Source organism: Hetaerina americana, unplaced genomic scaffold, assembly GCF_022747635.1.
Source record: "Hetaerina americana unplaced genomic scaffold, ioHetAmer1.1.p SCAF_1, whole genome shotgun sequence".
NCBI lineage: Eukaryota > Metazoa > Arthropoda > Insecta > Odonata > Calopterygidae > Hetaerina > Hetaerina americana.
Genome location: NW_027286069.1, coordinates 17,121,594 through 17,145,915, shown reverse-complemented (window position 1 = coordinate 17,145,915; position 24,322 = coordinate 17,121,594). Strand labels below are relative to the sequence as shown.

General features: G+C 38.2%; 1 protein-coding gene across 1 annotated transcript in view; it reads left to right on the top strand.

The window, feature by feature from the left end:
- The first annotated feature begins 4,365 nt into the window (after window positions 1-4,365).
- Window positions 4,366-24,322, top strand: part of LOC139696837 (protein abrupt-like) — a 51,653-nt gene continuing 31,696 nt past the window's right edge. The window contains exons 1-5 of the mRNA XM_071595721.1: window positions 4,366-4,440; window positions 6,224-6,703; window positions 17,730-17,993; window positions 18,554-18,856; window positions 20,980-21,235. Coding sequence (XP_071451822.1) covers window positions 6,479-6,703; window positions 17,730-17,993; window positions 18,554-18,856; window positions 20,980-21,235 — 1,048 coding nt within the window. The 5' untranslated portion in view covers window positions 4,366-4,440; window positions 6,224-6,478. The remainder of the gene's footprint in view (window positions 4,441-6,223; window positions 6,704-17,729; window positions 17,994-18,553; window positions 18,857-20,979; window positions 21,236-24,322) is intronic.

Here is a 24,322-nt window from a genome sequence, read left to right as displayed (position 1 = left end):
CCGGCTTTCCTTCTCGATCTCTCCTTTTCACACACTCCTCTCTTTATCCCTCCCTCCCTCTCTCTCCCTCTCCCTTAACCTCCCTCTCTTCCTCTCTCTCTCCCTTCCTGTGCGTATTGCGTTCGCGTTATTCGACTCTCGAGAGCGTTAATCACCAGCACTTTTGTGTTTGCGGGGCATAGGGGGGGGTGAAGGGGGGAGAAGGTTGGTGGTGGTGAAATGGAGGGGTTTGTCTCGGTGGTGAGCGGGGCGGGAGGGAGGAGGAGGAGGGTTTCGGTAAGAGGATTTCGGGGGTGGAGGGGGGGAGGTGGTGGGACGTCAGGGGTGGAGGAAGAGAGGGCGAGAATGAAGGCGTGTGCGCGTGGCGCGGCACCACCGCGACCGAACCAACCGGCACCAAACAAACACCACCAACACGACCACGACGGACACAAGAGACACGGACAACACCACTCTCTCCTCGCGCGCGAGGAGAACGCGGGAACCCTTTTTTTCAACGTTCAAAAGGGAGGGAGGCACGTAACACACATCCACACAAGGCGGCGAAGGGAAAAGGATATCTCCTCCTTCCTTTTCCTTCCTTCCTCTCTGTCCTGGTCGCCGCCCGCCCGCCGCCACACGCCACCTCCCGCCCTCGTAGTGACGGGGACAGTCCTCCGTCGCCGGTGCTGCCTCTTCGATCCCCCTTCGCGCCCTCTCTCTCTCTATCTCTCTCTCGCTCCGTCTCCCTCCCTCTCTCTCTCTCTCTCTCTCTCTCTCTCTCTCTCCCCTTTCCCTGTTCCGCCGCCCCTCTCCGCGCTCCCTCTACTCCTTCGCCGCCGCCGCGCCCCTCTCCGCCAACCCGTGAGAGAGTGGAGGCTACCTCTCTCCCTTCCTCCCTCTCGCCCCTCCCTCCCTCCCTCTCGCCTTTCTCTCTCTCTCCCCCTCTCTCCCAAACACACTCACTCACACATACACACACACTCACCCCCTTCCTTCCTTCCTTCCTCCCGCCACGCCCCCCCCCCCCCCTTCCCACGTCCCCGCACTCCACCCCACCCAACCTGCCTCTCACCCCCGCGTCACCCCTTCGCCATCTCTCCGACCACCGCTCCTCCGCGCCCTTCTCCTGCACCCACCCCGCTCCCTTCGCCCCGATGCGCGGCTAGGCGCTTCACTCTCCCTCGACTGCAGCTGACGGGTGTGTGCGCGCGCGTGTGTGTGTGTTAGACTCCCCACAAGGGGTCAAGGCCGCGGGGATGCAGGGAGGGGCCGCGGGGCAGTGGGTCGGATTTGCGGGGGGGATATGAGAGATAGATGTCCCTCTCTGAGAGAGTGGACGATGGGAGGACCCCAGGAGAGAAATAAGGCCCTGCGTGTATGTGTGTGTGGGAAGAATAGATGTATGTACACGCCCTTACAAGGAGGGTCGGCCCGGTGGCTCTACGGCAATCCATCGACCGGCACCAAGCCACACGCAGGAGGGCGGGAGGTGGGGGGGGGCGGGAGATTGTTGAGTTGAACGATTCGATGAGGAAGGGGTGGAGAGAGGGAGGATGTAAGGGTTTGACCCTTCTCGAATGATTCCGCACACCTCCAAGTCTGGGGTTTGATAAGGGCGGTGGTGAAGGGATGCAATGAAAAAAAAATGAGCCTTTAACGCTTAGTCGCGGCACGAAAAGGGTGTTTTTTTGGTGGAGGGATGATTTGAAAGAGGGAATAAATATTTCGGTCGGAAATCCTGGCAACAAAGGAGGAGGAGGGGTCTGGGGACTGAGGGGCGGAAAAGGCCTTGGGGGGAGGAGGAGGGCTCGCTCCCAATTTTCTTCCTGCCTTCCGATACCGCGCGTCCCGCGTGTGCTGCTTTCCCCTCGCGGGAAAGAATTTCTGTGGATGACACTTCTCTCCGCTTCCTCCAGTAAACGACGGGGGTGAAGGGGAGTTAGATGGGTCGAGGGGCGCGACGGGGGGGCAGAGAGAGGGGGGGAGAGTGAGATATCCTTTCCCTCCCACTGAGTGAGTGTGAGAAGAGAGCACTCCTTTCCCTCTCTCGCGACACAGTTTGTACCGACAATTGCGCGCGAGGGGGCTCGAAGGGAGGAGGTTTTGTAGAAGGGGGTGTGTGGGGTCGCGGTGGCGAGGGAGAGATGGAGGGGTTGTATAAAGGGTGAGGGGAGTCTTTCAAACGACCCGGGGTTCACCTAGTAGTTCACGCGAAGAGACACGACTCTCCCCCCAGGCGGACGGCACCCGTTCGAACACTGCTGGAGGTTCCCCGCCACCACCCACCCACACAGATATCCCGAGACGCACTTTCGGTGCGCGGGAGTAGGTGGCAGCACATATGGCGTCCCGTTTCCCGCCTCCCCTTCAGCACCACCCTCTTTCCCGGTTCTCCTGCTAGTCTCGCGCCCCTTCCCAACCTACCCCCCTTCACACACACACTCTCCCTCTCTCCAAAACTCTCCCCCCCTCCGCCTCTCCCGTTCCTCCCCCTGCCCCGCCCTCCGTCCGTCGGGGTCCCTCTCTCTGCGCCACACGGAGAGCAGGGTGTGCGAAGAAGGGGGAGGAAGAGGGGGGCCGGACGGGAAAATATCGACTGGAGGGCTGGACTGAGGGTATGAGGGGGGAGACGGGGAGGTGGAATGAGAGGGAAAGAAGGGGGTGGGTCTGAGGGAGGGAGAAAGGGGTGTCTGGAAGGGTGGACAGCTCGCCCCCGCTCCCCCCTCTTTCTCAATCCCCATCACCACTCCTATCTCCCCCTTCCCGCCCCCCCTTTCCCATGTCCCGCAAGAAGTCACCCATGTTCTGCTCGCACCCCTCCTAGCTCTTCCCCCCATCTGAAACATCCCTCTTACCCCTTTTTCCCCAAGCCTCCGCGAGAATGTTTTTTCTTCTGATCCTGCAATTCTTTCCGCTCCCGTACTCACCTTTCCCTCGCAACATCCAACCTTCCCTCACACTGCCCCCCTCCCTCTCCCGTCGCAACCCCTCCTCGCCCCACCCCCATTTTCCGCCCTACATCATCATCCGTTCAGACCCTCCGGGAGACGACGCATGAGAGTGCGAAGGGGTTGCGGTGGTGGGTTGGGGGGAGTAAGGAAGATGGTTCCTTTCCCCTTCTCTTCGCCCCCTCTTACTCCCCCGCTCGCCCCTCCGCCAAGCAGCTAGTTCTGCTGCACCCCTGCCCACCCCACAGCGTTGCATACCCATCCACACACACTCCCCCCCCCCCCAATCCCTCATCCCCCACCCGCCCCTGCCTTAGCACCGTAATCACGTCACACTTCGGGTCCTCATCGGTCGGCTCGTGTCGGCTACCCTCGGTTTTCGTACTGAGCTATCGACCCGCTCTTTCGTCCGAGGTCAGCAAGGGTCGGGAAGGGGCACTGGCACCGAATATGGCCCTAATTTGCTGTGAGAACGCAAATGATCATTTATAGTAGATGATCTAGTTATAAAAATTTCCTTTCAGTTAATAATTTTGCATATTAAAAGTAACATTGAATGCGCCTTCAATAAATTATTATTACTTTTAAATATATTTAAAGAAATAGACATTCTTTGAAGGATATTATTGTTACTATGATTAATTTTAATACTATTATGAATACAATTTGAAATATATTTTTTCAATCATTAGGTGTATTATTTTTTTATTTTTTTTGCGAAAAACCGCCATTTTGTTTAAAAATATAATATTTAATGCGCAATAATTAACACTAATTAAAACAGAGCGCGTAAAAATGTACGGCATGCTTATTTCAAGCTTAGATCATGGATTAGTTATTTTATTTAATTTACAGTAATTTTTGAAAGATTTCAGGAGTGTAATAAACGAACGCAATAAATAAACAATCGTTTTATGCATTCGTTAATGTTGACATTAATGTACTTTGCCTATATTTCGAAATATCACGATGTAGTTTTAATTAGTTTACTTTTATATTATTCCCAAAATGACAACTTTTATATATTTTTATAAAGTTTATATCAAATACAGTTGTGAGTGCGATCGTTAAATAAAGTTTTGCGATAAAGTCTCGATTTCTAAAGGTGAAAGTGAAAGTGCGCAGCCGGCGTCAGTTTGGAGCGTAGCGTTTCTCATACTCGCTTGGTGAGAATGGAGAGAACCGGAAGTGATCCACTAATCCCGCTTCAGCTTGTTGATTGATCTTTTGTTGCCTCCGGAATGGGAACAGGTATGATTTATGGCGCAATTTTTTCCAAAAATTTTAGCATAAAATATCTTTTACATTCGCAAGTGTGCATTCTTGTTTTTTAATTCGAAAATTTGACGGTAACACTCAACATTTGGGTCGCATATGCCATGATATTCGAGTGTTAAATTCGGCGTGTGTTTCAAGACCGCGATGGTGGTTAGGAGGCCTATCGAGCATCAATCGGGCTGGCAGTCGGGCCATCCGTGCGCAAAAGCGCGGAGACGCTACGCGAAGAACTGTACGTACGGTTTCTTTCTCGATAAAGGTGGGAAATATAGTGTTTAGTGGTACTATTTTTGGTAAATAAGTTCATGAATACTAGCTGGAATGTATTTTGAGTTTATTATGTGTCGTTTGGCTTCTAGTACTGAAAATGGCTGCTTTATTTGTGCGCTTTGAAGTTTTCTTTGCTGCCATGATGGCTATATGAACCTACCGTGAAAGTAAAATGAAATCTACATTACCGACGAAAAGTAAATTGTCTCTTCAGAATGTGTCATCGCGATTGATAGTTAGTATTTTTGCTTCTTATTGTGAAGTTTTAGTAGCGGTATCGAGTTTATTTTTCTTTCGTTTTGTCAGAGTAGTAAGAAATTCGGCCACTCGCAAATACAGTGCCGAAAGTGAAAGTAAGTCGACCATATTTTCGTTTTCCTCGGAGTGAGACCATGTTTGTGGAGTCTTGACATTTGGCATTACAGTAGATATGTGATTTTTGTATCGGTTGTTTCATATTTTTTATAATTTGCTGAGAAACATATCATTCACCGTTGGGGAATAGAAATCCGTGGTTTGTTATGGCGTAGACGTTTGTCACGGCAAGTATACTCCCTTTGACATTCTAGATAGTGAAGTACTAAATTGTTTATGTATTTTTGTACGGTGAGTAGTTTTTTTAAGATTGTATCACAATTGTGGTTTTTTGTGAAAGTGAACATTTTTATTTGTGTTCTTCGAAGATTGTTTCGTCCAGACTTTCTGGTAAACGGACTTCGTTTTTCTAAGAAGAAATTGTATTTTAGCAATGGTGATTGAAAAAAGTGATTTTTTCGGTTATTTACATCTGAAGTGGATATTAGTGAATTGTTTGATTCTGTCGAGGCAGAAGTGTTCTGAATGTGTGTCTGTTTAAGTGTTCACCGCATTTTCATCGCCGTGTACTGATTTGCGGCACGCGTGCATTGCTAAAGAAGCACGGAGTATTCATGCTGTTGATGTTTTCGTTCAGCTTTTTACTAGTTCCCTTTAACATTTTTTACAATGCTTCAAGACTGCCCTTTCTTCTCTTTGTATACTGCACCTGTCTCACTTACCTGCTACTGGTTCTCATGAAGGCAGAGCTTTTTTCGTCACCCGTGGCCCCTCTCAAAAGACAGGTTCAGAAAGATTTGCATATCAAGCTACCCTGCAGTTCATTTGAATGATCTTCTCGGACCCTTCTTCCTCGCTCCAACTTTTCCTTTTGTTGTGTGTGCATGCGTCTGTAATAACTGGTTCAGGTATTAGGCAGGCAGTTGAGGGATCAAATCTTTGTGAAAAAAATGTAACTCAGTTTGCTCCTTTTCCACATCATATTATCATTTGTTAAAATCTTGGTAATATGGTACGGAACAGGCAGGGAATAAAAAATTAGATATCTTATCCACTATTTGTTTTAAGTTATATTTTCCTTGATGAATTTGCCATAAAATATTTAAACATTCTTGGTAGTTTTTTATGCCATTAATTTTGTTAGTTATTTTTACCTCTATGTTAAACTGTTCTCAGGGTTTATATGTTCAGATACTCATTGTTTTTCAAGGAAATTGGTGAAGTTGATATGTAATGATCATTTGTAGATGATTTTGATTGATGAAGATGATTTTTTTCTTCTTTAATGTTTTGCATTATCCAATATTTTGATTTGAACAAGTTCTTTTGATTACAATCGTTGCGTACGTTCCATGCTTTAAAAGTTATTTTAAGATTTTGTGAGGAATTAAGATGTGCGTTGATGTATCATATAAACTTTCTTCTTCTAGGAGTGAAGTGTATTAGTTGAAGAAAGACACGCAGCTGACAGGATCAAGAATTTTAAAAGAGGAGGAGGAAAGGCACCAAGATTACATGTATACAAGTGTAACTCTTGCATCTCAGATGACTATGTAGAATAGGAGGAGTTCAAAACAGACACAGGAGAAAACCGTGGCTTGAATATTTGGTGTTGCAGTGAAGGGGGTAGGGATGTGGGATTAGAGAATTTGTGGCCCAAGTGAGGGGGGGTGTGGTGTAACACCATGGGAGGTTGCAGAGGTGTTGGAGAAGGGGAGGATGATGGTGGAGAGGAGCAGCAGTACAGTCTGCGTTGGAGTGATTTCCATGCCTCCCTTGCCTCCTCCTTTCGACGACTTCGAGATGACGAAGACTTTGTAGACGTGACACTGGCATGTGATGGCCGATCATTCACGGCTCACAAAGTGGTGCTCTCTGCATGTAGCCCTTACTTCAGGAGGCTGCTCAAGGTGAGCCCTAGAAACTCTGTTATGTCACCATGAACTAATAATAGCTATGCACAACAGATGTCTGCTACATTCTTGACAGTTTGGTGTGGTCCACTGTGATGTTCTTGACCCTTTCCATGCATACTTTTTGTACACTTCAAAATTTGCTGCACGGGTGGTTATTTGGTTTAAACAATGATCCGACCAAAGTGGCATAATTATCGGCATTAAATCAGCGCATATAGTTCTTCACAAAAGGTATTATTGGGGTGTAGTGTTTTCTTAAAAAGCGTAAATAACAATGAGTTTCATTATTTCAAACCAAATCTATTATGATGATATTCTTGTAGTAAAAGAATATTAGTCATGTCTCATCCCCTAGCTCAGGTAAAAGTCATTGTCTCGATAGTTAGCCCTGTGTGCTAGTTGTTCATTATGATATTGGTGACCATAGCATGCGTTTTTTCTTCATTTTTTTGCGATTTGTATGAATCCATAATCTTGGGTTACCCTTCTTAGTCTTGAGTCACATCAACCCTAATTAATGGCTGATTTCATTGTCCCTCGGTTCGTCTAATGTTGTCTTCCTTGGTACCCCCTCTGTTATTATTGGTGGATTCTCCTGTCACCAAGTGTCATCATACATGTGCTAGGCCTGACCTGATCAGTTTTTGTGTTTTCACGTGTAGTTAAGTATATCTTTCTGGTAAAGTCTTGTGTTTTCTCTTTTCATTTGCTTACTTGGAAAATATGATGGGCATACTTAAGTGCTAGACTAAAAACTGGGTTAGAATCTTGCCAAGAATAAGAATGTTTTGTTACACTTTTGTTGCTCTTCCTTGAATGAATTTTTTGTCCGATATAACTTCTGCTATTGAAGCAGCTTATATTTCTGATGTATTTTTAGCTTTGTTAAATTTTATAATTATCCGTGCTTATGTCTAATAATTTCGTTTGGTTAATCCATATTCATTTTTCCATTGACAAAAGCAAAGTGAGCACACCTCATTTACGCTCTCTGCCTTTAATGTCTTTCACTTGAAAAGGGATGGTTTATTTTAGTTATATATTATAATTTCTTATATCAACAAGTTTAGTGGTTTAGTCCTGTGCATCTGCAACTCTCTATTCCTAAACACTAGTCTACATCATTGGTCACTGAAGATTTTATTTAGCTAATTCAGAAATGGGAAAACACAATTTTCATCCATCCTAATATTTATTATATTGTGCAATCGCTGCTTTTCTTTCTGTGAACAAATATATTCTATTTTGGTAGGTTATAGTTACTGAAAACCGGCAATTGCTCTGAAAAGTAAACAAAATACTCAGTTGATAAAAATATAAATTATGAGGGTGAAAAGAAACTTAGCATTTCCAACATAAAGATTTAATGTTTCACGACCATGGTTTCGATGCTGCGCATCATTATAAGGTAAACCCGAAACTGTTATGACTATAAAATTTATTCACTGGATTTTACATATTCATTGCAAATGTGTTCATGTTTTATTTTGTTTTAAATTGGTAGTTGGCCAATCTTTTCATTTAAAACTGGATGTCGATAAAACCATCACTGTTATACCAGCTAGGTTTATTAGTTACTAGTATTGGTAGTATTGATACCAAGTTCTGCAATAGTTAAACTTTCTATCTTGCAAATTGCTGTTGCACTATGTCCAAATTTCAAAATGTCCTCACTAACAGTGAAATGCTTTGTATGTGGCTAGGCCAGGATTTAGTTTATGCATAAATATCTCTGCTAAAAGGAATTTTATTTAAACTGTACCCTATTATAAATATGCTCTGAAATAAGAGGTGAAAATCTGTCTTTTGACTTGGACTAAAAAACTGTTTGTCAAGACAATTTCTGTACTCATTGGTGCGTAGACAAAAGGTTTCAGATCCATCTTTGTGCATGAACGTAGATTTTACTAGCAAGGATCTGTTTCTAAGCGAAGTACACAATGTGACCCCATCCATGAAAATACTCCTAAAATTTTATGTAATTTCTACTCACAAATTGACCAGGGAAAATGAAAAGGGGCAGCTGAATTTCGTCTAACATAAGTGAAGACTTACAGGTGCTTTCTAAGTGTGCTGCCAGTAGAAATGGGGAGACTACAAGCATTCTGGCCTGTTTAACCTGGAGGGTAGTTACCAACAGAAAACTATTGTTATTATGTTAATAATTTACATATTTCATGGTTGAGCTTGTGGTTGATCACAAAAACCACAGTAATAATTCCAAAGGGGGGCTTGATGAGGGAGGTCTGAGCTTAACTAACACCAAGCACTATGACATGTGTAATGGTTGTGAAAAATCCCATAATTTTTCTTTTGCAAAGTATAAACTATTTAGGATTACCAACTATTTCTTGTTTATGAAGACGCCCAGGTTATTCGAAACTGTAGCCTACCCATTTCTCAAAGTATTTTACGTAGGGAAGTGAATTGCACATCCCACATGCAATATAAACATATTTGTGTAACATAATTCAATTTTGCTTAAGCCGTGAAATTTTTTGTGTACCATATCTTCCTGGGAAATCACAGGAAAAAGAACTGCCCCCCCTAACCTTCATGTGTGAATTTCATATGCCGTAGGACTTTGTGTTAGGTGAGCTCTGGCCGCCCTTGCTGAGCCATCCTTAGGGTTTACTATGATTGTTTTTGTGATTGATCACTTGCTCATCCATGAAATATGTAAATTATAAACGTGTCCCAATAGTTCTGTGTTGGTAAGCTACCACCCAGGCTAAACTGACTCATGCTTGTAGTTTTCCCATGTCTACTGGCATCACGCTTAGAAAGCACCAGAAAGTCTTCAGTTGTGTTAAACAAAATTCAGCTGCCCCTTTTAATCTTCCCTGGCCATCTTGTTAATAGAAATTGCATACAACTTTGGATGTGTTTTTAATGGATGGAATCATATTGTATGGTAAACTTAAAAAACAGATCTTTACTGACAAATTCTAAGTTAGTGTACCAAGATGGATCTCAAACCTTCTGCCTAACCACCAGTGATTACAAAATCATCTCGACCAAGAGAATTATAGTTAGATTTTCTTCTCATATTTCTGGGCATATTTATAATAGTGTACAACATAAATAAACTTCTTTCTAGTGGCGACGTTTATGTACAAAATTAAATCCTGGCCTGCTACATATTAAGCATTTCACCATTGGTGGGAACATTCTGAATTTTGGAAGTAGGGTTCCTTCAAGAAGTGCTGCTTCCTGTGCAGCAGCAATAACACTGCAGTGCAGTGTTATTGTCTATTTGTGAATCCAGATAAGTCTGTTAGAAGCTTAGGGCAATGCACCAATGTCAATCCCCATTTTCTGATTGATGTAAAGTTTTATAATGCCTTCAAGGTTGTATTGTGTGTAATAAAAGCTGGGAAACCAAACGAGAAGGAAGTGCAATACTTGAATTGAATACTGTTTTAATTCACTTTCTGCCCAAGGTTGCATAGTGTGGTAAAAGTAGCATTTTTCCCCTGGTACTTAACAATCCCTTCTTTGGAAGCATTCCTGAGCTTTTAATTTGCTCAAATAAAGTTATATATGGGCCCTTCTGATTGATATCTATTTAGATAACTCAAAACCTGCAGAAAGTTGTTCATGGGTTATGTTGAAAATTCGTTTTATTTTTTGTGAATTACTTCATTGTTAATGCTATTGATTATATTAGTGGTCGGTACAGCTCATTGATAAATAATGACAGTGCTTTGTCCAATGAATTATTCACATTTTGTGTGCTGCAGTATTTTGAGTACAGTGCCTTTTTTTTAAATGTTCCTATTCATCTCTTGAGTTAGATAAAATTATCTTAAACCCAGCCTCACCACAGTTGTATTCATTTGCTGCACTATTATGCCCAAAGTTGTTGTAAACTAAGAGTTTCATTTTTGAGGAAATATGAAAATGCAATATCCTATATGTATAGTGATTCTATTATCCTACTGTTGGTAGTCCCCACTCTTTAATTTTTTGGATCCCACCCATTGCCTCAGTAAATTATAGTCAAAATTGCTAGTCATAAATTAGTATTTTGCCGTGGATTGCAGTTTGAGCTATCATCCTAATAATTGTAAACTAGAGGTTCAGAAAAAGTTGCCCTTTATTTTCCTTTCCTGTTAAATTTTAACATACACTCAAGGTTTAATATTTCCCTCAGCAAAAAGATTGATTAATGCTCCTGATGATGATGCGAAGCATCAAAACCATGGTCGTAGGACATGAAGTGTGTGGAAGTGTAAAGTTTCTGTTATTTTTTACCCTCATCATGAAGGAATTCCACAAAGTTGAAAGCCTGGAACTGTTAACTTGCTCCAGCTTGTCCAATTTCAAAATTATAGTGTGAGGAATGAAGGTCTCTAATAATTTTTAGTTTAAAAGTGCAAATGATTCATTTAGTGTGTAGAATCAAGCTAAACGAAGATACAAACTAACTCAGGAAATCATTTTGAAGATGCTCGAGTGCTTAATTAGTATTACTGGAAACAATTTCTATGTTTTGTCCTCATTAGATCTTAATGTAAATCATATCTGGTACAAAGTAACACGTGCAATATTCAGTAACTAAAAAAATTTCATTGTATAATCTTGAAAATTGAAAAGTTTAATGAAATGGGTTCTTCGTCATTTTATTTCCTCAGTGTGGCATTATACAATTAAGGATCTTATTAATGAGTTGAAAAATGTAGCATACATTTAGTTTTTAATTTTATAATCAATTTGTATGAATTTCTATTGAAGCAACCGCATAAATATTCTCTTAAATGGTTCTGATATCCTAGTGTAAGGATAATCTATCGCAAAAGCTCTTGTGTCCTATCACAAGTATTTCATATTATTGGCTAAGCCTGTTCTTACAAAAATGAGTCAATAGGAAAGTACTGAAATACAAAAACAGTTATTAAAGATTCAAAAATGCAATTTCTTATTATTTCGTGCTATAGATTGTCATCCAGTATTATTCAAAATTACTCCGGAAAACAGTCTTCCCCTTGTTCCTGTGCCTGCTTGTAGTGGATTTAAGTCCCATCTAATAAAAGTGTTGATGTGAAATTTGAAATTTTTTTGTGAAATCTGATAATTCTTATCTAAGGCGGTATTTTAATGAAACATAAAATTCCCCTGCTTGTTTTCTTTGCATTTTTGGTTTGTCTTCTTTCGGAGAGTTAAGTTAATGGTATTATATATTGTTAATTGGCATAAGTAGTACAAGGGCAGATAAACAGGCATCATAGTTAAGTGAACAGCTACTAGATGTCTAGAGGGCACATTAAATGCATAATTATTTGTTATTTCAGCATATCACAGTTTTAGTAAGTATGGTGTAAGCTGATTTTTAGGAGTACTTCGTTTTATTTTTTAATTATAATTGAAAAAGCTATGCTATAATTTTATTTTTTGGCAGTTGAAATGTGTAAAAGAATAAGAAACTTTTCTAACTGTTAATGTCATGTTAAAAGAATAATGCTCTTATTTTGGGATAATTAACTTTGAATTGATTATCTTCATTATTCATCAATGGCATAGATATGCAAGCTGTACTTGGCAATCTCATAAAAGTAGACAGTCACATAATGTGACCTCTTGTTCTAGTGGTGACAAAAGTTATTGAATCTTCAATTTAAGCCTGACATAAACTGCCACATGAAATTTGCAGTCTTGCCTTCTATTTGCTAAAAAATAAAGAGAATGGGTGACAGTTTCAATACTTAGACCATATAGTTGAATTCCACCTTGCTTCAAGAAATGTAGTTATTTTGGTGGCATATCTTTGCATGTATGAAATGTGTTGTCATCATTTATTCTTTTTGTGGGATAGAGAGCATTTGCTTCAAGAAATGTAGTTAGGTGACAGTTTCAATACTTAGACCATATAGTTGAATTCCACCTTGCTTCAAGAAATGTAGTTATTTTGGTGGCATATCTTTGCATGTATGAAATGTGTTGTCATCATTTATTCTTTTTGTGGGATAGAGAGCATTTGCTTCAAGAAATGTAGTTATTTTGGTGGCGTGTACCTTGAGTCCGAGGTTTTATGGAATAATGGAATTGTTTAGGAGTAAGAGTTAAGACTGTCTTTAATCTGTTTAAAGTATTTTATATATATTGTGTGTATATATGCAGTTTGGAGCCTCCAGATCACAAATCAAATGGTGAAAAATGTAGATTTCTGCCTGATAGGGTTTATAATCTTGGCAAAAACATGGTTGAATACTTGCATTGTCAACATCAATGAGTTTGTTTTCATCATTTTTTGTCATTGATAAATTTCATATTTATTTCACTTTTAAACCATGTCATATATGATACTATTCCTTGTCTCATGCCTACTAATAGCCGTCTCATGTCTACTAATAGCAATTTTGGGATTATGTAGATGCACATTAGCATATTGTGGGGTGAATCTAATAACCTAATAAGGGTATATGGTACCCCATTGCAATTTAATTCTCATCTTTGTAAAATCTCTTTGAGTCCATCAGGGCAATTTGCAACCGCTGTAGAAATTTGAATAAGCTTTCTCTCGGATGTCACTGGGGTCCACAGCAGTCTCCTTGTTGTATTTTGAAGTCACACATGAATTCCACCTGCTTGGATTTCCTTCTTCATAGGAAATACTTTCACTGCACATTGGCTAAGTGACATCAATCTTAGTAATTCAAGAATGGCCCATCACTGTCAAAGCATCCAGCAGACTAACAAAAGTAGCCTTTTTCTGATACTCATTCAAGGACATGAGTGGGATGGGTGAATTGTTTTGTATTCCGAGTGTAGAGAATAACTAATGCCATTTCTATTCTTGTGTAAATCATAGTACTATTTCAGTTGGCATTCTTAGATTTTTGTGCATGCATCAACAATCCTCATGACTTTTTGCCCTCATATTGTCAAATAATTTCTGCGCGTGGTGTGACTTGGTTAAATTTTGCTAAAATGGAATCGGCAAAAAAATCTTTTTAAATCTACATTTTTAAAAGTTTTTATTCCTCAAATATGGTTTTGAGAAAACCTGCTGGTGATACTGTGTGGCACAATGATTGCTGCAGAATAAAAGAATTTGTATACTAATAGGTGTTGTTTCAGAGTCCTTGATTATGGTTAATTTGTTATCATTTGTGGATTGTTACTAAATAATTCCCTGGATAATATTGGTGGAAGGTAAATTGAGTGCAAAGATTAATTTTAAAGTGATTGGAATTTACAACTTTAAGTCTTTATGATCAAAATGTGACAACAAAAATGGCCAGCAAAATGGGTTGTGGTCTGCTTTCATTTCTTGTTAGATGACCGACATTGGGCGAGGAAAACTTGATCCATTATAGTTATATGTGATGGACACCATTTCATTGGAATGCCCCATGTATCAAGAGAGATGTTCACTTTTATAACCCTGTGGTATTTTATATTGAAAGAATGCTCTTTTCAATGCCCTTATTGTGTTATTATCTCCCTTCCTGGGAAGGCTCCTAATTTAAAGCTGGTAAACATTTATTGCATTTGTATTTGCACTAGAATTCCTCTAGATATCCTAAAGCTTGTTTTAATTTAACTCTTTGATTAGTACCACAACTTGTATCCAGATTTTTTATATAATTACAGTTTACTTTGTACTTGTGGAATTCATTTGAATTATTTGTATTGCAGTTTTTTAGTTTTTGAATGATTTGTATTAGTAGTTTTCTGTAATCATAGGGATACAAAACTATCAGAGCAAACGACATGAAGCAAAGATTAAGTGACATTTTTAAAATGATAATATGAGATTGATGAATAATTTTTTCAAACGCTTTGATATGTATGATCTGCCTTGGATTTTTGCAATTTGCTACACTTGCAGCTCTCCAAGCAAAAAGTTCCAGATTATAGTGAAGTTCAATGAGAAAGATTTGTAGTAGTTGTCTTAAAACCCATGTATGCTGGAAATAATTAGCATTTCATCAGTTTTAATGTGATAAGTAATGATTGTTGATGCAATTTAAATAAAGGCACTAGGGGGATAGAGATGGTGTGGTGGCTATGGTATATATGGCTTCCCACCCAGAGGGGGTCCGGGTTCGAATCCTGGCTGCGGTTATAATTTTTCAGTGGTATATCAATCCCTACTAGAGGTGCTTTGTGGAGGGCACTTAGAGTGAGTACGCCAACCGTCGGATGGAACTGCGGACCCCATGGTGCCTTTTGTTAAAGAGTAGGCTAATGCCAACACGGAGTCTCTCTCCACCCTTCTTCCTTTCCTGTCCACCTCTAATGTTGCAAATGGTCTTAGCTGTCAGTCGCCTTCCCCTAAATACTACTGCTATGAAGGCACTAGTACTGATGAGTGTTGGTGTAATATAATCAATTCTATTTGATTGATTGAATTGCTAGGTGGGCATGTAAAATTTATTTGTTGCAGCGCTGCATGAAGCCTAATGGGAAGTCATTATTTACTTTCTGCTCCTTGTGACGGCTCAGTCATGATAAGTCCTTGAGATGGCTCAGATTTTAATTAAGGTTGAAAATGCCAAGAAGTGAATAAAAATTGATTCCTCAAAAATGTTTTACTGCAAGGATAGTCATCAGCACCTAAATAGTTTCAAAATGGGTACATTTCACTACTCATGATCACATATCTTTAAAATCAGATAGGCTCCTAAAATATGTTATACATATTATTCCAGGTTTTATAGTTTCTTTGGTTTGCCATTCAAATAATGGGTGAAGAAGAGGGTAAAATGGTTTTAATGCGTTGATTTTTGGAATTTAATAATCTAAAGAATAACAGTAATGCGCTAGTATTTGTGTTTAATCTCCTTACTGGTGTCTGATTACAAGAAATTTCATTTTACCCAAAAAGAAGATTGAACTTCTGTTTAAAAACCACTTTTATTCATGTGGGAAATATCCTTTTTGTAAGAACAATGGGGCAATTTATAAAAAGCATATTATGGTAAATGATCTCCTGTGCGTAGAGGAATACTCAGTCATTTTAGTTGCATACACTATTTTGCTGACTTTTTTCCTGGGTCAAGCCAATGGGATCCATCTATATATCAACCATGTCTAAATCCCTGCCATGTCAATGTTCGAAAACTTTAATTGCAAATATTAAGCACCTCAAGTTTCAGAAGGGTGGTACTGGTTGTTTTTGTTCGATTTGCGATTAGGAAAATTCAAAAGAAATGCATTCACCATGTACATCATAGTTTAATCATCCATTGCTCTCTATTCACAATAAATATGTAATAACTGGTGCCACTTGCTTGTATTTCATAGTGTATGTTTTGAAAAAGTGTGCACATTTTCCGTGTAATACTGTTTTTAGATAGATAACCTGTGAATCCACTTGTATGTTTAATACTTTTTGCAATCAGTGCATACTGCCTTGTGATAGTGGTGCTCATTAACTGAAATAAGTTGTTTGTTGTGATGTTATAGAATTAATCGCAGTGTTGGATACAAATTGTGAGTTCATGTGCAAGAAGAAAATGTTTTTAGTCTTTCACAACATTTTTGTGGTGAAAAAGATTTGATATATCATCTATCTTCATACCAATGAGTACCATGGAAGCAAGTTTTCTCTTTAAGGAAATTAGAATGGTTTGGTGGTGAAGAAGCTTTTAGACTGTCCAGACTATTGGTTCGGTTTTGTTTTCAGGTTGAAAGAAGGCAGGTAAATTCAAATGAGTGGGATGAAGTTCTGACCCAATAAGAGATATTTTAGGGGTGTTAAAACTGCCAAATTTTATAAGAGTCAAGGGTTTTTCTAATTTGAAAATATTGCCTAAATATGTAGTGTGATATCTCAGATTGAGGAAAATGTAAAATAGGTGATTTAATCATGCTTGCATTTGTAATCTTAATCAAATGTGAGGAAAATGGGATGTGAAGTCTGCAATTTCTCTAGGCATATTGGATGGATGTGGGAAAATGTAGCACCTAAATTTTAGAATTTGTTAATATATGTGTTAATCTTTTGGCAATGGTGCGTTAAATATGTTTTTCCTTTGAACCCCCCTCTCATCAAATTTCTTGTACCAACCACCAAATGTCTACCTAGCTCCCCCGCTCTTCTCCCCAGATATCAGTGAAATGACCATTGCTCTCAAAGCACCCACCAAACTTAATAACTGCCCACTTAGCTTAATCCTCTTTTATGTAACAGACCAAAATTCAGTTCTGTTCTACTTGCTTAACCATACTCTTGTCTATATCTAAGGTAATTTTTTTGCCAATGGTATTTCCCTTTATATCTTAGGAATGTTGAATTGAAAAATACATAATTCCATATGAAATGGAACAATATTTTCTTTGTTTTGTCTTCAGAATGTCATACAATTGATTTATTTGAGATCATATAATGATAAACCCATAGGTATAATTTATTTTTAGTCATTTCTTATAACCATGTACATGTAATAGGATAAATCAAGTTAAATATTATAGTATTCACTCAATCAGAATAGTAATCCTTTTTCCACTGCAGATACTGAATCAGTGCTGTCTCAATGAGATATATAATTCCTTAATTAGTTTTTGATGTTTGTGTGTAGTAGCTTATGAATGTCTTTGAGTATTTAGTTAAGGGTCAACAGAGTCAAGTAAGATTTTGTGCGACCATTTAATTTTGAAAGATTTGAAAAAACAATTATACTCTCCTCAATTTGATTTTACCTGAATGACATACTAGATGTTTCAATGTTTTATGAATAAAATTATGTAAAGCATCGAAGTGCTTATGTGGTTTAAATAAAATCAAATTTTGGGCAGTGCAGTCATTTTTTTTCAAATTTAATGGAGAAACTTCAAGGAATGATGAATGCTTATGTATGTAACTCAGAAGGTTGTGATTTTTTGAATCCCTTATGTTACTATATCTGTTTGAGAAAATTTCATTGGTGTGAAGTTTTGGTCATGTGTGATTATGATTTTTGTATACCATAATTCAGTGAATTTATCTTGCTTTTTTACTTATTAAAGGCCATTGTTTGGCATTCTGTTCACTTCTCTGTAGTTTCAAGTATCTCCCTTGCTTCTTTAACAGGCAAATCCATGCCAGCACCCGATAGTCATCCTTCGAGATGTGAAGCAGCGTGACCTGGAAGCGCTGCTTCGCTTCATGTACAATGGTGAGGTGCAGATTGGTCAGGACCAACTTTCTGGCTTTTTGGCAACTGCACAGATGCTGGAGGTGCGAGGACTGGCAGAAGTGCCATCCAACTCGAAGGAGCACCACAGCTACACTGGACACCACCACACCCCCCCTCACTCGCGGGGATCCGCTCCCACCAGAGCCAATGCTACCTCAGTGAGTACTCTATTGGTGTTGATTATGGTCATTATGCTTGCTAACATAGCTAGAAGCACCAGATAGTTAGGTCTCTCTGTGGTGAAGTTATCTTCCATCTACATTTTGATATTGTTTCCATGCTATATTAATAAAATGTCTTGTATTCAATTGTTCATATCATGTAGAAATAAGTTACTGCTACACAAAAGATTTTTTTTTTTAATGCCTCGCACATATTTAGTTTTAATCCAAAATACTTATTAGTTACTGATCATATAAAAAAATGGTAGAGTACACAATTTGTATGAAGGAATTTCACTCAAAAGCATGAAAGTGATGATTCTTATATAACCTTAACAATAGTAGTATTCTGTGTACTCTCACATTTCTTCTTGGTTAATCTGCAGCTTTGGGGTGCATTGATTTTGAATTCAATTTTATTGTCCATTTATCGTATTCTATTTGCTAATATGTATTTTGAAATGATAGTTTGCAATTTTGTAAACTACTAATAATATTCAATGAGCTAGTTTTCATCAGGTAAGCCTTTACTTGAATCTGTGTGTATATTTTTTCAGACTCCCAACTCAGTTCCGTGGGGAGAATCTGGATCTGGATCAGGAGATCGCAGAGATGATAACCATGTCTCCCAGCACCATGGCCGGGGAACACATCACCACAACACGCGGAGACACCATGATGGAACTCTACCATCACCTCCCCCAAAGCGTAGCCGCCCAGATTCACCTGGCAGCACCCCTGCTCCTGTTTCTACAGCAATGGACAGCATGAATCATCCAAATCAAGATCATGGGGGCAGAGACTCATTACTAGGGCAGGCGCTCGAAGGATCAACTCCACTGAATAGTCACCACTATCAAGTAAGAATTCGATTCTCTGGTAGACTAAACATTTCCTTGCATTCCACCATCAGGTGCTTGTTTTCCAAAGCTGCGAGTAGTGCTATTTATATGTACTGTCTTAACCCATGTGCAATGTGAGCCCCATTTTTACCAATCATTGTAAGCATCAAAATAAAGGAAAAATTCAGAAACATATATTAAAAACAATATTAAATTATCATGGTAGTGCATAACTGCATTTATTTTTATCCAGGCACAAGCATAGAATTTTGAGAGGATTATGTAATAAATAATGTCATCATCATCAAAAACGATAGATGAATAGTTAAATCATTGTTGCCATCAGGCAAGTGTCATTCCACTGCCATTTTGCGAATTTGAAACTTGTCGTTATAACTGCAGAAAAACCAACATGCATGCATATGAAGCAAACATTATGATTTGATGGAAAGGTGCTAGAGTGTGCTAGTTAGTTCTTCATGGTATTGAACAGCTAGCGCTCAAGCAGTGCACCCCCCCCCCCCTCTGATTTAATGCTCCAATACAGGATAGAGAGAGGAAGGAGGGACTTAAACTTGTGTAAGATACACTGCCTCTTTTTTTCGGTGGTGGCATCTGGGAAAAAAATGTGTGTGGGTTGAAGAGGTTTATACAGTAGTTGTTCTCGTGTGTATAAAATCATTCTAATGGCAATAAATTTATCTCAGCACAGAACATATCTGCTTTTCATAGAATTTGTTATGTGTAATGTTATATAATACATTTGTTGTATTTGAGTTTGCGTTTATGGACTATTACCTTTGAGAAATGGGCCTCAGGAGGTTTACATGTCTTCTTCACTGGAATTATGTATTCCAGTTCAAGGCAATCAAGTGCCAGCCCTAACTTTGTTGGACCCCCCACCCCTTTCATTTTGCAATGCACTGTGTTGGTTTTTATTGTCAATTTGTCTTCAAGTTAGGATTGTTCTCTACCTTGTTTCTTATTGTTTAATATGCAGCTTTGGGGTGCATTGATTTTGAATTAAATTTTAGTTTCCTTTTATCATTTTAGTTTCCTTTTATCATTTTAGTTTCCTTTTAGCTGCCATTTTAAAATTCTCAACTGAACAGTTCTTATTAATGCTACTATAAGTGTTGTTTATCTATGCCATAGGAGGGATATTTTTGAAAGTATTCATAATGTATTTAATCAATAAAGTTGCAACATATTCTAAATGGCTTGGAGAGGCATGCTAAATTATTTTTTAGTGGTGAAAGTATGAGGTAAATTTAGCTGAAAAAGATGCAAATTGTGAGGAAAGGAATTAATTTCCACAGGGTTTTATGAACAAATATTAAAGTTCTTAGGTCCCAAAAAATATTGTAAAAAGTGGAAAAATGATAGTTCCAGTAATGCAAAATAAGGTTTTTACTACATTTAATTCAATGTTGCTGAAATGCTGCTCCATTCATCTTATATATTGATTGTCTTTCTTTCATTTTAGTATATTTCAATTTTTAACTTGATGAAATTTGATTAATTAACTGTGACTTTATACAATATTAAGCATTGTTAAAAACTCTTCTTTCTTTCCATTTAATTTTTTTTCGTGTTCTTTTTCTTTGTTACACCTAAAATTACAATTACTTAAGTAATCGCTAGATAAGTTTTTTCGAATCTTTTTAGTTAGTGCTTAGATGATACTTTCTTACTTCATTTGGTAACTATTTAGGATTCTGAGGTCATTTTCCTCTCTCATCTAGCCTTTTGCGCATTTCATATCATCACATAACTCCTGGCAGTCAACAAGCTAAATGTTAATTCCATCAGTATAGTATTGTTTTAAATATATTTACCCAAAATGTTAACCAAGGTTACTGGTTATTACAAGGCAACTTCTGGGTTGTGCAATTGAAACATAGCTGGAGACATTGATGTTGCCATGCGTCACTTCTTATGCTTCTCGTGATTATACTCTGGGGTAATCTATTTAGTTATGATGACGTTTTTAAAGTGCACTCTATATATCTGTTCTCATAACTCTTGAAAAATTGTGGAGTTTGTCTTTTGTGATGAGTTAATAGCTGAGGCAATCATCTCCCAAATTTTGTTGAATTTTCTTGATTGTAATCACCTTGTAATTATTATTTATTTAATAGGGAGGAGCTTCAAGTGGGGAGGAAAGCAGCTCAGAGGAAGAGTCAGAACATAATGGGGATGGTGGCGAGGGCAACACAAGTGCAATGGACACTCCTAATCTACCTCCTCCTCCAAAAAGGGAGCCAATGGAGTATCATGATGACCTCCCATCCCACCATCGAGGTGTTTCCCCATCTCTTTCATCAGTTGACTTAATGAAGACAGGTGCCCTTGACCTGCCTCTTACTCCTACCTTTCCTGGAGCTCTTCTTCAAGGTATTTATTTTTTATGTTTTTATTTGTTATTTTAGTGCAAAATGTTTAGATATTGATGGGTTAAAATGAGTACAATTCATTATTGAGTACGATTATATTATTAAAAATTGTCCCCTTCTTTCGTTAATTCTGTTTAAAGAAATTGAATATTTTACCTTCATTATTATATTAGATATTAATATAATACCTTTATCCTGGTAATAAACCTCAAAATTTGATTTTAATATTTCAATTATATAATTCATTCAGTAGGTAATTTCTGAAGACTTGTATGTTCCTCTCATGCTAGGTTTCCATCATTGTCATCTACTATCATTTAAATAATGCATCCTAACATCTAAATCACTTGAAAAAAATTAGTGTGAAAATTCATTTATCAATATTCAATTGTTCCTGTCTCAACTTTGTGGAAATTCATGTTTGTTGAATGAAGAATACAATGTATCTTTCCACTGTCCTTAAGGACAGTGGAAAGATACATTGAATTCTTCATTTAATAATTCATTTATCAGTTAGTTTCTAATAGTATAATAATGTTATGCTATATTTGTCATTTGTGTTCAGTAACTATGGCATCCATTTCTGTATTGATTTCATGAATCAAATTAGCAGTTCTATGTATTCCCTAAAAAGTATGAAATTGCATAAGCAGCTCCAATACCACTGCAAACTATTACTTGGGAATTTGAATTGGCAGGTGTGCATTGCAGTTATGTTGTTCTTCCTAGTAGAAATGTAACATATCATAAAACTGGAGTAGTAAAAACTTTTCTTGTTTCATGGAAATTTTGTTTGGCATCAAGAGGGGTATGCATTTCAGTCCAAAGAATTCATTCCAGTTGGGCTTAATAAAATTGAAAAATTTACATCTGATTTACATTCAAATTTAAAGTTCAATTTAATTTATATAAATAGTTTCTCATAATTATTAGTTTCAAATGAATCAGTGGTCCAAGGAAAGCAATACCCTCGCTTATTAGTACTGTATAAATTCATGTATCACATTCTGCCTTGCAAATTGAACACCCATTTTTAAGATTTGAAGTAGTCCAGTGCTGATACACTCGCAATTTATCAGGAACGTTCGCTTTTTATTGAAGTAAGACCATTTATTATAACCTCTGTGGTAACAAGTCTAGAATTTTCTGAAGAGAATATTATAAATTGTGTTTGTAGCATTAGAAATGACTAGTGAATAGGACAAACAATTTTTGCAAAAACTTTGGAAGTTTCAGTACATATAAGAGACAATGTTCTCCATCTGCCACTATATGCTCACTCTGGGTGGTCAGCAATTCTTGGTGGCTTGAAAACTGGAAATTGGAAAATTCCTAGGAAAACCTTAGAATTAAGGAGTAAAACCTCATATTTTAGAAAATACTATTTTTACAGGAAATAGATAGGTAGCAGACAAGAAATGGAAAAAATGCCTTGACTTAATTCATTTGAATGTAATATGAATGAGTAATTTAGCAATTTTTTTAGAACTAGTAGCATCAATGTGTTGTGTATTCTGCGAAAAGATAAGAATTGTGCATCATATGTGTGCATTGAAGGGAGATTCCTACAGTTGATTGGGCTGAGTGTCATGTTGTGAAAAAACTCCCTACCTACCTGCCAATACCTTATTACTGAATAATGCATAATTGTTAGGTTTTACTCCAGCAGATAAATACTCTGTAATAGGAATGGATTTTTCACTAACACTTGTTGCCTGCTTGTATTCTTCTTTTTATTAAGTATTTCCAAAACATTTACCATTTAATAGAAAGCCTTAGAAAGTTTTGTATCATTTTGTTATTTTTTCCAGGTAATTTTCAAGGCAATATCAATGCTGGCAGAGCCATGATATTTCCTATTCAAAGCCATAATGAGCTTGCAGTGATAGTGGTTAATCCTTCAAGCCGGTATAATTATTTAAATGGTTGGGCCCTCCTCGCAGTAGTTAATTTTTTTTAAATCTCTCTTTCTGCGGCATCCCTGAAAATAATTTGTTTTTGAATATTCATTCTAAAATTTACAAAAAATTAACCTTATGTTTAATTGCTTATTCTATTTAGTGAAAATATACTTGCGTAATATTTCATATTTTCACTTCTTCATTTGTCGTTAAGGTTTGAACCTCCGTTCTAAAAGTTCAGTTTTGTGTGGTATAATTTGAAACAATCCTCTAGACATAGGCCTGCATTGCATTCAGGGCACCAGTACACTGTATCCCTCCTTTAATCTAGTGCGGAGCACACCTGACATCTTCTTTGAGGCCTGGATTTCTTCCTGGTCAGCGGTATCTTTTCTACGAAGTGCACTTGAACTTGTACTATTCAGTCCAATACTCACTTCAGTTTTTCCGTCCAAATCTTCAACTAAATTCTCTATTTCATCTTCACTCAAGAAAAGCTTATGCCACTTGGAATCTATTGGACGTCATACACAATAATTTTTTACTTCCTTTTCTCAAGAAAGAAATCTTACAACTGAGACAAGACAAATGGCTCCAGAGAAATTTGATAGCGAGATCATATCAAGCAAAAAATGACAAACAGAACCTTAGTACAAAGTGTAAATGCAAAGAACTTGCTTATCTAAGAATGGATGTGCTAGATTTATCTTCCTCATAAAGTGCCTTTTCCTGTAGTTAAAACAGGACGATTATGAAGACTCATTATCTAAGAGGCCCAGGGCAATCATAGATATATAAAAAAAAAATCTATGGTGCTGCAGAAAAGAATTCAAAATTGAGAGAGTGGAGCAGGACTTACGGCATACATCGACATACATCGATCCACAGTTTAGGCCTGTCGACTGCGACGTACCATGTACTGAGAACCACGCAGAGGGGTTAACATATTTGTATTTCCTGAATGCTAGCAATTAAGAATACAGATAGGTGTCAAATGCATGAATAAATTAATAATTATGCAGTTAGGCTGGTACTCTACCACCCCACATCATGTGCCTATGTGACTGGTTGCAGGCTATTGTGTAGATATGGAAAGATATATTTTTTAGCCTAAGAATTCAAAATGAAAACCAGTGGATAAGCATACCCTATTTAATTTGGCAAATCTTATGAAACTTGTCTAAGTT